This window comes from Hemitrygon akajei, chromosome 6 (assembly GCF_048418815.1).
Source record: "Hemitrygon akajei chromosome 6, sHemAka1.3, whole genome shotgun sequence".
NCBI lineage: Eukaryota > Metazoa > Chordata > Chondrichthyes > Myliobatiformes > Dasyatidae > Hemitrygon > Hemitrygon akajei.
Genome location: NC_133129.1, coordinates 177,783,137 through 177,800,929, shown reverse-complemented (window position 1 = coordinate 177,800,929; position 17,793 = coordinate 177,783,137). Strand labels below are relative to the sequence as shown.

Here is a 17,793-nt window from a genome sequence, read left to right as displayed (position 1 = left end):
GATGTATATGAATTTTATTTCAGGGTCTCGAAGCAGATAGCTTAAGAGTAGAAGCACTCGGAGAGGACAACACTGGGGCTAGATACTGGTATTTCTATGGCACCAGGCTGTACAAAGAGATCCCTCCACCCGTGCCGCCAAAGGAGGACCTAAAATATAAACTATCAAAGAATGATAACAGGTAATTAAAATTTTGTGTCGTAATTAGTTTAAATTTCTTTAAGTACAAGGTTGATTCAAATTGCCTGTTAATTGCAAAAATTCATTTTGATCAGTGTGCAGTGATGTCTCTCAATTGAAGTATTGGAATGAGAGAGTACCTGGATATTTCAGGTAATTCTCCTTGAATATAAGGACTGTTTGCTGACTCTGGCCCTGTGGTCACTGGAGTTTAGAAGAATGAGGGAGGATCTTTTTGAAACCTATCAAATATTGAAAGGCCAAAATAGAGTGGATTATGGAGAGGATGTTTCCTATAGTGGGAGAGTCCAGGACCAGGGAGTACAGCCTCAGAATATAAGGATGTCCCTTTAGAATGGAGATGAGGAGTTTCTTTAGCTAGAGGTTAGTGAATATGTGGATATATACAGCTTGGCCTCCACAGCTGTATTCATTGTGTTACGTACCCCGTAACTGGGTCACTTACCAGCAAAGATAGAGAGGTCCGTTGAAGTCTGATGGTACTATTTTTAACAGTATTTATTGATAAACATACACAAAATAATATCAATGCAACCATACAGATAATATACTTCATCAATACTAAATCTAAAAGAGCGGGTATAATAATAATCAATAAGAAATAGCGCTATCGTTGTCTAGGGGGTAATGTATTGTCCGATGGAAATATAAAAGTCACTGTAGTCAAGCTGCAGCTTTTTGGTTGGAGAGAAAGACGGGTTAAAACTTGCCCATTCCTTTTATGATGTCAATCCTTCGAGAGTCGTTGGGAGTTGATTTCCCCGTTGTTAGCTAAAAACCGTTCTTCCGTGGTAAAAGGGCCCACCGATTCCGGGGCAAATGGAAAAGGACGCACGTGGCCTTTCCACCAGTTTTTGCTATTACGGGATCGCTAGCGTTTCTTCTGGTGCGTCTGAAGGGGCTGTTCCTCAGACCCTCTTTTATCCTGACTCACAGGGTCTCAGATGTCAATCAGGGTGGGATGATCAATCCCTCCACCAACCCCCACCTCGGTTCATTGCCTGGGGGCTTCGATGCATCGTACAGGATTCAATACACAAGTCCATCTCCAAGAGACAATAGCCGTTATCAATGGTTCCGCCTTTTGGAGGCCAGAACACATTCCAAACTCTTTGTGGATTCTGCATGTCTTTCTCTCATTTCCTGGGTCTCCTGACTCGAATCAATAGCGATCCTGCCATTCTCAAAAAGGAGGGGGCCACGGGCGTAACAATTGCCACATACAGCTGTGGAGGCCGAGTCACTGAGTACATTTAAAGCGGGTTCTTGATTGGTAAGGCGATCAAAGATTACAGTGATTTCCTTTCTTGGCCTTTTTTGCCCAATTATTCTTCTGGCAGCCTATGGGTTATTGCAGGTGTGTGTTTTTTTTAAACTACCTTTTTAAAATAAAAACAGAAGCAGGAGTGGACTGTTTGGTATGTTTGTGGCTGATGTTCTCGCTCAGTGTCATTCCTGCTCTCTCCCCTTTTCATCCCTTTTATGTCAAGATTGCTTGTGACTTTGCAAACAAGGTATTTTCTAGATACAAGAAATTCTGCAGATGCTGGAAATCCAATGCAACATGCACAAAATGCAGGAGGAACTCAGCAGGTCAGACAGCATCTATGGAAATGTATAAACAGTTGACATTTTGGGCCAAGACCCTTCTTCAAGACTGGAAAGGAAGGGGGAAGATGCCAGAATAAAAGGGTGGGAAGGAAAGGAGGACTGGCTGGAAGGTGATAGGTGAAGCCAGATTGGTAGAAAATGTAAAGGGCTGGAGTGGAAGGAATCTGATAGGAAAAGAGAGTGAACCAGAGGAGGAAGGGAAGGATTAGGGGACCCAGTGGGGTGGTATTAGGCTGGTGAGGCCAGCGTGGGGAACCAAAGAGAAGGAAAGGGAGGGGAAGAAAAAACTTCCAGAAGGAGAAATTGATATTCATGCTGTCGTGTTGGAGGGTAACCAGTCGGAATATGAGCTGTTGTTCCTCCACCCTGAGAGAGACCTCATCATAGCAGAAGAGGAGGCCATGGACCAACATGTTGGAACAGGAAGGAGAATGGGAATTAAAATGGCTGGTGTCTGGGAAGCTCCATTTTTGGCGGATGGAGCAGAGGTGCTTGACAAAGCAGTCTCCTAACTTACCGAAGTTGAAGAGGCTGCATCGGGAACACCAGATACAATAGACAAACCCAACAGATCCACAGGTGAAGTGTTGCCTCACCTGGAAGGACTGTTTGAGGCTCTGATTGGAGGTGAGGGAGAAGGTGAATGGGCAGGTGTAGCACTTTGGCCGTTTGCAGGGTTAAGTGCCAGGAGGGAGATTAGTAGAGAGAGGCAAATGGGCAAGGGAATCACAGAGAGTGCGATCCCTGCGGAAAGTGGGAAGGAGGTAAAGATGTGTTTGTTGGTACAATCCCTTTGGAGATGATATAAGTTGCGAAGAATGATGTGTTGGATAAGGAAGCTCATGGGGTGGTAGGTTAGACCAAGAGGAACCATCAGGCACTCTGTTCCCTGAAGTGCTCAAGAGCATTAGACAGAAACAGTGTATGGACCTGGGCTGCCTTTTCTATTACTGGTGCATGCAGTCAACATAGCTCTCTCTTCTCACTAGCTCCATGTGTGGACTTGGCAACTGTAGTTGATGTAAAATGGAAGGAATTCAATTATTAAAAACAAATTATTTGCTTTGAGATGCAGCCAAGGCCAATTTTTATTGCTCCTTCCCAATTATTCTTAGGGCTGTGATGATGAGCAGCCATCTCGGACAGCTGATGTCCTTGGGTTCCCAACTTTGCAAGCCAGCAATGAAGTAAAGGCAAGTTAGAATGGTGTAGGATGTGGCACAAAATTTCATGGTGGAAGTGTTTCCTGTGACTCTGCTGTCTTTGATGTAGGTGTTGAAGTGCCATTGGCAAGTAATTGCAATGCATTTTGTAGATGATATGCAGCCATGGTATGTTCATGGTGGAAGGAATGAATGTATGCATTCCCCAATTAAGTATGCTGCTTTTTCCTGGATACCCTTGTACACCTAAAGTAACTTTAATGATAGGTTTACACATTGAAGCATGAATACTGTGAGTTTTATTCAGTGTCAGAAGTCAGTGTTGTCAGATGTTAACTTTCAGTGAGTCACTGTAACCTTTGCTTTCTAGAAAAGGAAAGAAACTTAAAGAGGAACAAAAAATGAAAAATTCCAAGGTATTACATAAAAATACTACAAAAACTGAAAATGAGAAGCTAAAGAAAAAGTGGAAACTTCGTTACAGTTTATCAAAATCAAGGTAGGGTAGAACATGCAAAGAGCAGTTGCTTTTCATAATGCGTTACAGTTAAGTAACATTTTGCTGAATAATACTTGTTACTGTTGCAATTAACACATTTCTTCCAGACTTTAAGATTTCCGTTTTATATTTAGGTTTGAGAGAGGAGAAAAGGGAAGTGGACTGCTTGGTGGAACTTCTGATGAAGAAGCTAATGTGCAGAAGGAAAATGATGCAATCGGGTGTAATGGTAAGAATGTATAAGCACAAAGCACTAGTGGTGGTACTTATTGGCAGGTGAAGAGTGATGAAGAATATGCATTATGTGGCATTTAGTAAATTGCTAATTAGATGTAGATTATGGAACTGAAACAGTTCATGATTATATCATACTGATATGAAACATTTAACAAAAATTCCAATCATATGTTAGCTCTGGGGGATGCTGGTTGTTAAAAAGTTTATATGTGCTCAGTTCTGGTCACCTCACTACAGGAGGGATGTGGAAACTATAGAAAGGGTGCAGAAGAGATTTACAAGGATGTTGCCTAGATTGGGGAGCATGCCTTATGAGAACAGGTTGAGTGAACTCTGCCTTTTCTCCTCGGAGTGGTGGAGGATGAGAGGTGACCTGATAGAGGTGTATAAAATGATGAGAGGCAGTGATTGTGTGGATAGTCAGGATTTTTCCCAGGGCTAAAATGGCTAACACGAAAGGGCACAGTTTTAAGGTGCTTGGAAGCAGGTGCAGAGGAGATGTCCGGGTAAGTTTTTCACACAGAGAGTGGTGAATGCATGGAATAGGCTGCTGGCGAAAGTGGTGGAGGCAGATACGATAGGGTCTTTTAAGAGACTCCTGCAGCTTAGAAAAATAAAGGCCTATGGGTAACCCTACGTAATTTTTAAGGTAAGGACATGTTCAGCACAGCATTGTGGGCTGAAGGGCCTGTATAGTGCTATAGGTTTTCTGTGTTTCTATATCATTGAAGTAACTGTGCCACAAGTCCTTGATTTGCACTCTTGCTTTACAAGTATAAATGTTGTTTAGTCATCCGTAATGCTAAACAACCACCTCCATGTTCCTTCAGCACATTAGGCATGATATTGTATTGAAACTTCTGAAAATAGGCATTGGGTTATCCTGGGCTACTTCACATTTGTATCACCTGCTTCTGGAGGCCTAATGTCAAAAAACTTCAAACATTGATGGATTTGTATTTATTCTGTTTCAATTGCATGGGGTTTGATTGTCATGTAGTATTTTCTAATATAACATAGTCGAGGTGATGAGAGTTTTGGGGGAATTCAGATTAATTTATCACGAGTACATGGAAACATTCAGTGGAATGTGTTAACAACCAAACACATTCCGGTGCCAACATAGCATGTCTACAGAGCTCAGTAGAGCACACAGAACACAACACAACAGAACAACAACAGCAAAACAAGCCCCTTTCCTCACTCCCATCAAACCTCCGACCCACCCCACACACAAACAGTCCTCTAACTCCAGGACAGACCTCTGGGCTTCAACTTCTGGACTTTCATTCGACCTTTGGGCTTCGATCTTCGGTATCAATGGGGGTTCCTTCGACAGTAGTTTAACTTGGATGTTATTCTTCATAGGGTTTGACAGCATTCCTCAAGTGTGATGAAAACAAAGCCAAAATATAATACTAATTCTCTCTCTCTGATTAATTTCTGGAACTAGTTTCTTCAGTACTGCATATAGATGAAAAGGGCACATGGAGTCTTGTATGTCACACTTTAGAAGAATGGAAACATCTGGCTGAGTCCTTTGGAGAGAGTCAGTGTGCAAAGGAAAAGAAGCTGTATAAAATTTTGACTGAGAACTTCATCCCTGAGATCAGCAATCTACTTGTACAGAAGGTGAGCTCATTTCTGTTTAGGTAAATATAGGTAACATCATGAGTAGGACAAGAGCATAGGGGCATGCCAAAAAATTTATCACAGGCCAGTCAGCAAAACTTGGTAGAAGCAAGAAAAAAGAGTCAAAATAAAATTTATTATTGAAGTACCAAGGTAGTATATGTTACCATATTTGGGGCAGCACAGTAACGTAGTGGTTAGCACAACGCTGTACAGTACCAGTGACCTGGGTTCAGTTCCTTCCTCCGCCTGCAAAGAGTTTGTGTGTTCTCCTTGTGACCACATGGACTTACTCTGGTTTCTTTCCAGAGTCCAAAGACGTGCTGTTTGGCAGGTTAATTGGTCACTGTAAACTGTCCCATGATCAGGCTAGCGTTAAATTGGAAGATTGCTGGGCAGCGTGGCTCGAAGGGCCACATAAACCTGTTTGCTGTATCCCAATAAATTTTTTTTAAAATCCTACCTTGAGATTCATTTTCTTGCAGATATTTGCAGAAAATAAAGAAATATAATAGAATTTTTGAAAAACTACATATACAAAGACCCAACAAAAAATCATGTGCAAAAGAAGACAAATTGTGTAAATAAAATAAATAATATTGAGAACATGAGTTGTAGAGTTCTTGAAAGTGGGTCTGTAGGTTGTGGCATCAGTTCAGAGTTGTGGGTGAATGAATTTATTCACAATGATTCAGGAGACTGATGTTTCAGGTGTAATTACTGTTCCCAATCCTGGTGGTGTTGGACCCAAACCTCCTGTACTCCCTGCCCAATGGTAATGTGTATTCATTTTGATAGTGCCTGGAAAGGGGAGAGACTTGTAGCATTTGAAATTGGTTATATGCAAAATTTATAAAATGAATATGAGACAATACCTTTTTAGGTGGAGAATAGTTGTGATTTACAACTTGCTGCCTATTAGGTTGATAGAAACATAATCACTTAGAGCTTTCAAGAAGAAATTGGATGGGGAAATAATTTACAGAGATGAGGAAACAAGTGGGGAAATGGGATGACTTGAGGGGTCTACCTATAACCAACATTGTGTGCTGAATAGTGGTTTCCTAAAAAAAAATTATGAAATAGAAAGGCTTACGGACTGTTTTCCCCTTTTAGAATTTTCTTCTTGATTGACGCATGTTGGTGAGTCTCTTAGGAATGTAGGGGACATGTTTCATCTCTAAATTGATCGATTTAATTGCTTGGCTTTCAGAAGTTAATATATTTGGCTTTTAAGATCAGGCTTTTATTTCCTTTTTGAAAGGACTTGGCTTGGCTAATGGGAAGAAAGGCTCTATCTTTCTCCACTTGGAATTATCCATTGTGCTGGTCCTCGGAAGTCAAGTTCAAAATGCAGTCTTTGGTCAGAGAAAATGGGAAATAATAGAGCAGCAGAATGAGGATGTAGTTTATTTCTTATTTTCAATCCAAACAGTTGATCCTTTAAATTGTGGATTTCATGGTATTTATAGCTGAATAACTCAAATTAACAGGGTTTCTCCAATACAGGCTTAGATGCTATCTGAATAAAAGCACATTATAGTTTGTGGCAGAGACTCATTCCAAAGACTAAGCCACATTGGCTGTCTTCATTTAAAGTGTAAGCAGATGTTGGTGGCCAGCATGAAATCGTAACACTTTCAGTCGACAAAGATGTAATTAATATTCCCGGTTTCCCATTCACCACTGAGTGAGTGACTGTATCTCAGTGTAAAAAAATAACCATGTGGCATAATTAACTTTTCTTCTGTCCGCAGGAGAAACAACTGCAGAAGAAATTTGCTGAAATGCTTCCTCGTAGGGCTTCAGATCGTCTCCTTGTGAAACGTACCCAGCAGGAGGAATTGGTAAGTGATCATTCCCACCATCTCTTTCCCAAGTGCATGCTGGAGAAGATGGGCAAGTCGCCTTCATTGTACTTTCAGAGCAACACTGTGTGGATGAGGTAAAAAGATAGATGGGAGCCACAGCTCTGACTGTGAGGATAGCCTGGAATGATCAGATCCCCACCATCCCAACTATACGCCCGTGACCCATCAATTACTGCATCTTCCTCCATAGTATCCAGCCCTATCAGAAAAATATAGGGCTACGTAGGAGGGAATGTTAGATTGATCTTTGTATAGGTTAAGAGGTCGGCACAACATCATGGGCCAAAGGGCTTGTATTGAGCTGTACTGTTCTATGTTCTAAGTCATCATGATGTACCACCCTGTCAATTAACACTCGACTTGTGCAAATACCAGGCATGATATACTGATACTGACATTGAGTTCCCAGAGTATTCCAAGCTTTGAAGATTGTGGCATTTAGTAGGCAAATCAGTGTGCAAGTATGCCGCCTCTTCCCAGAAACATAGGTAATGCGAATCACATTAAAAATGTAACATTATGTGCCTAATATAAATTTAGATGAATCTGCCATGTATTATGCATATTTTGACCCAAGAATTTGTGATTTTTGCAGGTTTCCTCCCTACTGAAGGAAAGGCAGGCTGTGTATGGTAGACTGGGGGATAACAGATTGAAAGATGGGTACTACTATGCAGCCCAGCGGCTGTTTACACCACAGGAAATTAAGCAAATTGAGGAAGAAGGAAGAATTCTTGCACGTGAAGGTAAGTCTGTGTTCCTTAATGTCTTCAACACAATACTTTTTTTGACAGAAAAATGTTTGAAATATTTCTCCATTTCTGAAAAAGATGTGTTGTACTTCCATGTGCAAAATTTGGAGTGTATTGGAGCATTATATAGTTTTGTTTAAAATACCTTCCATGTTAAGACAGAATTCATGCCAGGTCACTTTAATTTGTTCATATAAGAGTTTGGTGTCAGTGAACTATTCTTTGGGGAGCTTTTGCTCCTTCTATTTCCCTGCTGAATATTTGAGTAATTTATGGTTGATCTTGTCATGCACCCCGGCCTGATTTTTCTGCACTGCAGAAAATAATAAAACTTCCTTAAGCAATGGCTTAATCTTTGTTCCATCACGATAGTAGCGTAGCGGTTAACATGATGCTATTATAACTGGGGGCATTGGAGTTCAGAGTTCAGTTCTGACGCCATCTGTAAGAATTTTGTATGTCCTTCCCCTGAAGTGCATGGCTTTCCTCTGGGTACTCCAGATTCCTTCCATCGTCCAAAGACATGCTAGTTAGTAGTTTAATTGGTCATGTAAATTGTCCAGTGATTAAACTAGGGTTAAATAGGTGGGTAGCTGGCCAGAGCAGCTCAGTGGGCCAAGGGAGTTTGTTCCACACAGTATCTCTAAATAAATAGGATAATTAAACAATGTTAACAGTAATGGCAATCTACCAAATTTTCAGGCTCTTGAAAGAAAAAAATACCAATATCTGTCCTAAATTTCATTGTCATCAATCTTTGCACTTTCAGTTACAAGGCACTTCATTTCTGGTTTTGGATTCCATTCTAAACTGCATCAAGAGAGTCTGAGACAGATGGCTGAAAATCTGAAAGAGTAAAGGAGACTTAAATATGTGTAAACCACAGAACTATAAGATGTTTAATCACAAGTGATGGTTCTATTTACCTTAACTGCTTGGTTAATTTAATTGTACTCTGATAGAAACAGAGTTAGCTTTGAAATGTTGGGGGGGTGGTGCTGTATAGTTGAGTAGTGAATAGTGCCATCACTTTACAGTGCCAGTTTATAAGGTTGGGGTTCGATTCCCACTGCTGGCTGTAAGGAGTTTGTATGTTTTACCTGTGACTGCATGAGTTTCCTCAAGCGCTCTGCTTTCTTCCCACGTTCCAAAGATGTACAGTGAGGATTGATGAGTTGTGGGTATGTTTGTTTTGATTCAAATAACGCTTGTTTCGATGTACATGTAACAAATAAAATTAATCTAAAAAGAAACATGCAGATATCTTCTTTAACTATTCATTGCAAAGTTTGAATTCCATTTTAGAAATCTAAATCTGATAGCAAAAGTGAGCATAAAACTATCATAAAATCTTGTCTGACATTGACGTCAGGCAAGGAACCCTGTCGTCATTGCCTGATCTGACTGAATTATGACTCAAGACCCTCGCCATCTAAGCTGCAGACGTGCAAGCTGATTGCAGTAGTTCTAGCCGATTGGCTTTTCTGTACACAAAGGATGGCAATTAATGAATCTTTGATGCTGCTGTGTTATAAGAATGGGTAGTGGTTTTCAATTTATGAGAAAATAAAGTTCTTTTTTTACTTTAATGTTTTGATGATATGGTGGAATCCAACGCCTAAGTTAAGGTGTTATTACTTTTGCCATATAATTAGGAAACATTCCAATAACCAAAAAGCAAGTTGCATAAGATATACAGATAACTAATTTAGAAATGGGTATAAAAGAAAATCTTTGGATTGTCATTCTCCAAAATAGTCTGGTTGCCTAAATCTTTTGGTCCTTATTTTTCTCGTCTGTGTTTTTGTGTATCATATTCAAAACAATATGTTGCTCTGGAAGGGTGTGTGGAAAGTAACCACTCAAAATAAACACAGAACACTCCAGCACCGAAACAGGCCCTTCGGCCCATCTAGTCCATGTCTGCCTACTGAAACTTCCTGTAATATATCCTGGATGACTCATAATTATGTTTCATTTTTGAAAAAGGAATGCTTTGAATCTGGGAGGGGAAAAAACAAAATCACATTATAAGCTGATTAATGTACAAGAATGTGCTGTGAGATCCTGTATCTTTCGGAATCAAATACTGCATGACACTATACATTTTGAAAATTGAAGTCTTACTCTGTCCTAGTCAGGGTATTTTATTTTAAATCCTGTCAAGGACAAACCTTTTTGACCACCTTGTTGCCTTTGTAGACTGGAAACATGATAGTATTGGCAGAGAGAGACCACCACAAAGCAAATAAATATACCTTGACATGTAATGTAAGTGCAACATGTTTTATAATTGTAGAGGGAAGTTTTGTCCTGATGTTGACTTCATCTATCTCCTCCCCAAAATAGAACGAGCAAAGCGCCGACAGATGCGAGAAGAGAAGTCGATGATGTCCAATGCCAAGAGTGTCCTCAAGAGAAAGCACAATGCATCATCTCATTCCCCAGTCAAATCAGAAGAACCCGAGAAGAAGAGACTTGAAGTGTAAGCAGTCTTTGGCTCTGAACTCTGTTGTTGGCCATATTCCATGTTCTGACATTTTGAATCTTCATACACTTCCCATTTTGTCCATCTACTCAAGATCTTTTGTCTCCTTGGGGAACCTTATGGCTGGTTACATGGGTAAATTCATTGTTGTGATACAAACCTAAGTAAACCAGAAAGAACTTGATGGAGACGTACAAGAAGATAAGAGGCATAGATTGAGTGGACAGCCAGAGTGTTTTTCCCATGGTTGAAATGGCTAATACAAAGGGGTTTAATTTTAAAGTGATTGCAGAAAAGTATAGGGAAGGATGTCAGAATTGAATTTAGCAAAGAGTAGGAGAGATGTGGCATCCTGTTAGTCCATGACTGATGCATATTTTGATTTTCATTTTTACCTGTTTGACAGTTGCAATCTTTTTTTCTCCTCCAGGCATTATACAGATGATGAACAATATGTTTCAATGTATAAAGGTCAGTGACATTTCTTTTGTTGTTTAATCTATAAGAATTGACAATGCTGTAATTGTAACTTGCTGAAACTTCAGTGACAATGCCTTCTGGCAAATCTGAACATTTAATGTCTTTGCATATTGTCTTGCCTTCTGATTGGACTTGTGTATCATAGTTTGGAATGATTTTTGCATTTGACCTTTGTTTAGAGAAGTGATCTTTTAGAAAAATCAAATAACGCCAGAGTGGGTACAAGAGATTATTGGAGGAGTCATTAAAAGTCTAACAAGGAATTAAAGCAGGGATTCCCAGCCTTTTTTTATGCCGTGAAGCCTTGCCATTAACTGGGGGTCCGTGGTCCCCAAGCTGTGAACCCCTGAATTAAAGCCATTTTCTGGTCTTCAAGCGGATCCATTCTGCTCTCCAGGGATTTAAAAAAAAAAATTTTGGTGACTCGATCAGAGCAAAAGGATTGAGTCATCAATGTAAGACAATTCCAGTTTACCCAGAGAGTGACTTGAATATGGAGCAGCATTGGCATATCTAAGAACTAGGTTGATAGATGCATAAAGGTAAATAGAAACATGTTCAGACGAGGTTTGATTACGTAGGGTAGGAGATGACTTATGGGGATATAAGCACAGATGGGTGGAACACAAAAATGATAAAATCTGCAGATGCTGGACATCCAAAGCAACACACACAAAATGCTGGAGGAACTCAACAGGCCAGGCAGCATCTTTGGAAAAAGTAAACAGTTGATGTTTTGGACTGGGACCCTTCATCAGTATGGTATAGCTTGGGATTCAGTGTAATGTTCCTGCTTACATAGATAGAGTAGTTGTATTTTACTTAGCTATAGTACTGCTCTCGGTTTTTCAATACATGTGTTTGCTTCAACCTCACTGAACACTTTGTTGTTTGCAGTACTGGATGCTGTAAAAGTTCACAAGGATTCCTGGCCATTTAGTGAACCGGTGGATGAATCCTATGCTCCAGATTACCACAAAATCATTGAGGTATAACAGACTAGAGGATATTCTGTTAATAATAGTAAAATTGGTTTTCTTCTAGAAACTTTGGAGCTGAATTTTATCGAGTGACCATCAAGCCTTGTCTACCATTTCACTAGAAGCATAGAGTGCCTTGAAAAAATTTTCAGCCTCACAACTATTTTCACAGTTTACTGTCTCAGTTTTGAAATCTAAAATATATCGAAGTAGGAATTTTTTGAGTTAATCTGCAAAATATTGTGCATCATGTCAAATCAAAAGAAAAATTCCAAACCCTGTCAACAATTTACTAAAACTTAAAATCCAAAATTGTGAAACTGCACTCAGCCTAAAGACCTGTATGCCATGGTGTTTCACATGCTCATCTAAGTAGATAATCGAACGAGAGTTCTTGGGCAATTTGTTCCAGATTTCAGTTGCCCTCTTGGTGGAAAATAAATCTTTTAAATCTGCTCTGAATCTCCTACTGTTTAAACCAAATTCTCTGTTTACTTATTTGTTTATTTAGAGATACACTGCCCAGCAACCTATCTATTTAACATTAGCCTAATCAAAGGACAGTTTACAATGACATACAAACCAGAACAAACTCCTTACATTTGGAGCCGGAATTGAACTGTGAAATCAGGAACCCGAGCTGTAATACCGTCATACTAACTGCTATGCCACTGTGGTGCCCCTACGGTACTCTGCCAGTTACAGGTACACTGTTAAAGGGAAAAGTCATTCACTTTACACCCATACAATGTTTTTCATAACTTTTGTACACTTCCCTGCTCCAAAGAAAAGTTAATCAACTATTGGAGTGCAGGCCCAGACTACCCACTTTCTGCTTATGGTCAAATGCGATATCCCTTTAAAATCATGGTGATGGTCTCTGATCTCAACAAATTGTGCAGATTAATCCAGTCCCCAAGACCTTTTTCCACATATCAGTCCCCATGTCCACTATCAATTATGGTATGCTGGCATATAACTATCTGACCTATTCCTGCTGCTTCCTTGCAAGGGATTGGACCCCAATAGTCAATTAACTTTTACCTACTAAATGTATTATGCTTTTCATAAATGCAGCAAAGTCCATTTGCAGTAACACTGATCACCTGTATTCATTCTGCTGTTCATAGGAACCGATGGATCTGTCAACGATTGAGAAAAAGCTAAGCGAAAAAAAGTACAATAATAAGTGGGCCTTTGTATCTGACTTTAGGCTCATGTTTGAGAACTGTGAGCAATACAATGGAAAAGGAAATGGTTAGTTTTTATACATGATTTAAAGTTGTTAATAATCCTTAGTCTTAAACACTATTTATTGATTGAAATTTGTCTGATCCTGGTTATTTTCTGTTCTACTTAACTAAGTGCCTCTGAGAAAGTTTCAAATCTACGCTGCTTTCATTCACATTAAATATTGGAAAATTAGTTTGAGGCTGTGTGTTTTTGCCTGAAAGATATACCTTTGCTTTAATGAAAGGAAGATGAAAGAAATCTTTCTATCTTCCTTTGTTAGATTGCAACACAGTCATTTTTGCTATATTTTATGAAATGGAACCTGGGAATATTTCATGGTTGAAATGGGTTTTGGGAACAAAATAATTTGGTTATTTACTTGTCGTAAAATTGCTTTGGACAACAAACAAATCTTTTGCATTATTGCATGTGTTTCTACAGTAGACTAAATCATTCTGCAGTCTTCATATCTTTATATACAAAATTATATTCTCTTGTCCAAGTGAAAAAATGTTATTTCTGGTGTACTTACAAATAAGTTTATCAAAATTATTTCAGTTTTTGATTTCATACTGGCTTGTCTATAGAATATACCGTGATGGCCCGAGCTGTGGAAAAGTGCTTCAACAAAGCAATGATTAAGTACTTTCCCAAGGACGAAATGGACAGTGAAGATGAGTTCTCAGCTAAGATTACATGTGGAAAGAAAGACAAACAGAAAAGTAAACCAAACCATTTAGTGAAGGACGAAACCAAGCCTCTGACCAAAGCAGCTGATGATGGGTTTGGAGCGCCAAAGGTCAATGGTTTTCTAAACAGTAGTCCAGCCAGTGACATTCCGCAAGTAATTGCTGAACCCAAGGAGGAGGGAAGTTCTCAACAACCGATGCACGTTACAGTTCAAAAGCAAACCACAGAGGTGAAGGTGAGAGCATTTTCTAATAATAACTTTTGTAGATTAGTATCATATTTTACTGCCATTATCTTACCCAATTTCTCACTTAGCTGTCCTGTTCAGTGAGGTAAGTGATTCCATTTATGCAGTGGACGATCATGTCCTAATGCCCTCTGCCGTAGCATCACAAACCAATTAAATTTTGGTACGGCGGGGAATTTGGCATTTACTTAGTAATTTCATGAGTCTGATATCAAAGAATAGTTATGGTCCTTTAGTATTATTCCCATCTCTAAAATATGGAAGGATGTGGGTTCTCATTCAGGTTAGAATATAAGAGCATAGAGGTCATGTACAACATTATAAAACTTTGATTAATCCTTTTTTGCTTGCCTTTTCTTCCTTCCGGCTAGAGTGCTACTTTTTTTGGTTCCTTAAGGTTGTTATAGCCAGGGGTAATAATGGGGATAAGCTCCCAGTACCTATTTAATGCTTCCAGTGGTGTACCTCCCAAATAGCCTTTGACAACCGAGTCTAGCTCCTGGCCTTCACATGTGGCTGAGCTACTGAGCCTGGTGGAATTGTTTCTACTGACAGGAGAAGGAGCAAAGGTGGGTTACTGGTACCTTAAAACAAGTCACTTTCGGCAGATAGGGCTCGTCAGCTGAGGTTGGCAGCTCATCTAGAAGAAGGAAGACTCTGATCTCAAACCTTCACTGCCTTGTGGCTATACCCTCTCATGAGGAAGGCCTGGGAATAAACCCCAAGGAAAAATCTGGAGCTAGAGTCACTTTGGCAGTGGTACATAGAGTTCATTACAGACTGGCAACATCTGTGATGCCACTAGTGCCAAGTTGTATCTTTCTCTGCCATTCCTTTGGATTCATCAGCTGTGTGGACAAAGGGACGCTGCTGCCTATCTTGTTCTCCATATTGTATTGCCATGGTTTGCGTATCACGTAGATAGCTAGGACACAATATCCATGGTCGACCCCAACCAATAGAGGCCTCGATATGGGCATATGTCAGCTGGTCCTCCAGCTATGGAAGTTCAACTCTGTGCAGGAAATTGCAGAATGTATTGATTCCTGCAAAAGAGGTTACCATTCTACGCAGGTGGGCTGTCAGATTTTCCCCAAACCAGATTGCCTAGATGAATTTTTAAAATTTATGGAATCCAATTCCACTAAATTTTAAACTAGTTTGTCTGGATCATTACAATTTATTCTGATATGCTTAATGAGGGGCTTACATCAAATCAGCATTCAGTTTGTTAGAATACAATACCTGTACTCCTGACATTCGATGTGGTAATTACCAAAGGGTATATGTACAGAAAATAATGGTGTTGATAGCAGGGAGGATATTCTTAAATTACACAGTGATATTGATCTGCTGGTCATTTACCAGGGGTAATGGCATGTGGAACTTAATCCCAGTTTCTCCCATTTTGCAAGATCTAAAAGTGGAGCATTTTGGGCCCCATATCTAAGAAAGGATGTGTTGGCATTGGAGATGGTTCGGAGGAGGATTATGCAATTTATCCCAGGAATGAAAGGGTTAACATATGAAGAGTGTTTGATGGATGTTCGAAGAATTGGGGGATGGGAGGTGGGGTCTCATTGAAACCAACTGAATTTTGAAAGGCCCAGATAGAATGGACATAGAGGAGAATACGGGACCAGAGGACACAGCCTCAGAATAGAAGGATCTCCCTTTAAAACAGAGATGAGGATGAATTTCTGAGCCTGCAGGTGGTAAATCTGTGGAATTCATGCCACATACGACTGTTATTGAGTATATTTAAACCGAAGCTTGATAGTAAGAGTTATGGGGAGAAGGCAGGAAAATGGGGTTGAGGGTCAAAATAAATCAGTAATGATTGAATGTAGTGCAAATTTGATGGACCGAATAGCCTAATCTGCTCCTGTGTCTTATGCTGTAATAAGGATGTGAAGGACACCATGAATAGTGAGGCTCCATAGAGTATTGTGCAACAGGAGAGACTTCAGTTTGCCATTCATAAACCCCTAAATAGTGCAGCACGGGTAAATAAACATGAAGGAGGCATACTAGATGTGGGTCTCCATTCACCAGGGCATAGAATACTGGGGCTTGGAGGTCATATACAGCATCATATAGAATTTGATCAATCCATTTCTGGGTAGTTCTGGTACCATGCTATGGGAAGCAAATGAATAAGCTGGAGATGGTACAGAGGAGATTTGCAGGATATTGCTTGGGATGAGATGCTTCAGCTATGAGGAGTGATTTAGATGGGCTTAGCTTGGTTTGTTTTTCTCAGCGACCTGATTAAAAATGCACAATTGAAGAGGATGGAGTGATTCTTAGTAACCATCTTATCACCTGAGAAGATAATGTCACAACATTTTTAAAAATCTAATAAGATGCGGAAGACTACAAACTAATTATTGGTAAATAAGATTAGTATGGATGATGGTCAGCTGGACATTGTGGGCCGAAGGGGCTTTTTGACTTCAGTGTTAGCTGTTGTCGGGAGTTGAATTGGAGCCTAACTTTCCACTTGTTTTCTTTCTTTGTATTGTCCTGTTGTTTAGTGACATTCAAGTAATTGGTAGCTTTGTAATCTGAATTGTCCAGGAGCATTTAGTCTACATTTTATGGAGCTGAGTGGGTGGGTTCCTGTGCAGGAGTGGGTCTTCACTGTTTCATTTCACTTCCTCTGCATCTTCATCAGCCTTCCTCTCCACTGGGTCTCTCTCAAACAGCTTACAGCATAAATGCTGCCTTTGATTGAAAGTGGAACCCAGTGCTTGTCACTCTTTAAGGCAAGGTGTTCTTGAATCAGCTCAGAAGTATTGTGAACTAGCATTGCTAGGACCAGATTCCAAACTAAGATTTGTGGATAGTCAACCATGTAGTTTAAATCATTTTGTTATTTAACAAAAAAGCCTAGGAATTTTGGAAATGGCACATTAGACATTCCAAGATTACCTGCATAGGTTAATATGATAATCATGTTACATAGTTCAAAATGAAGGCCATCGTAAAACTGAATCCGTTATGTTGTGTATTGTCAACCTGATGAATAAAATGGTATTCCATTAGATATGACTGTCTTCATGGATGTGACTCACTTTGGTGAACTTTAGTTTTAAATGTTATTTGCTTACCTTCTATTGCTCCCAGTTTCTTTTCTGTACATTGGGTGTTTGATGGTTTTTTATGGATTCTATTGAGTTTCTTTGTTTTACAGCTGCCTGTAAGGAGATTGGTCTCATGGTTGTACATTGTATACCTGCTTTGATAATAAATGTAGTTTGAACTTTTGAGTTTGGCTAGAACCAGAATAAGACCATGAAGGAGGGGGAAAGTTTTCAATCATCAGTTGTGGTTTTGATTCTACCTGTAAATGCTGAACCACACTCTTGTCTCACCTATAGCAACATCCAGTCAGTGGTTCACTCACAAGTTCTGAAGTTGTTCCCCAGTCTCAAACTCCTGGTGTATCAGGGCGGATTGTTATGGAACCAATACGAAAAAGGTTTCAGCAGCAATACCGGATGCAGGTATTCTGAATTATTATTATTATTATTATTATTATTATTATTATTATTATTATTATTATTATTAAAATCATCTAGATGTTTTACAAAGACCAAACAAATCTGTAACTTATTCTATGGAATATTGTTTTTCATTTAAACAAATTGCAGTTCATTTTTTCAAGCTAGTGTGATCTGGAAAAATCAAATGGCACCATTGCAAT

The 17,793-nt window shown here is 39.5% G+C and overlaps 1 protein-coding gene across 2 annotated transcripts in view; it reads left to right on the top strand.

The window, feature by feature from the left end:
• LOC140729716 (uncharacterized) overlaps positions 1-17,793 on the top strand; it is a 92,711-nt gene that overhangs the window by 55,391 nt on the left and 19,527 nt on the right. For both annotated transcript variants that reach the window (XM_073049827.1, XM_073049826.1), the window contains exons 4-15: positions 24-181; positions 3,346-3,474; positions 3,609-3,703; positions 5,165-5,343; positions 7,101-7,190; positions 7,810-7,960; positions 10,316-10,451; positions 10,885-10,925; positions 11,832-11,923; positions 13,045-13,171; positions 13,735-14,072; positions 17,468-17,593. In XM_073049827.1, coding sequence (XP_072905928.1) covers positions 24-181; positions 3,346-3,474; positions 3,609-3,703; positions 5,165-5,343; positions 7,101-7,190; positions 7,810-7,960; positions 10,316-10,451; positions 10,885-10,925; positions 11,832-11,923; positions 13,045-13,171; positions 13,735-14,072; positions 17,468-17,593 — 1,662 coding nt within the window. The remainder of the gene's footprint in view (positions 1-23; positions 182-3,345; positions 3,475-3,608; positions 3,704-5,164; positions 5,344-7,100; positions 7,191-7,809; positions 7,961-10,315; positions 10,452-10,884; positions 10,926-11,831; positions 11,924-13,044; positions 13,172-13,734; positions 14,073-17,467; positions 17,594-17,793) is intronic.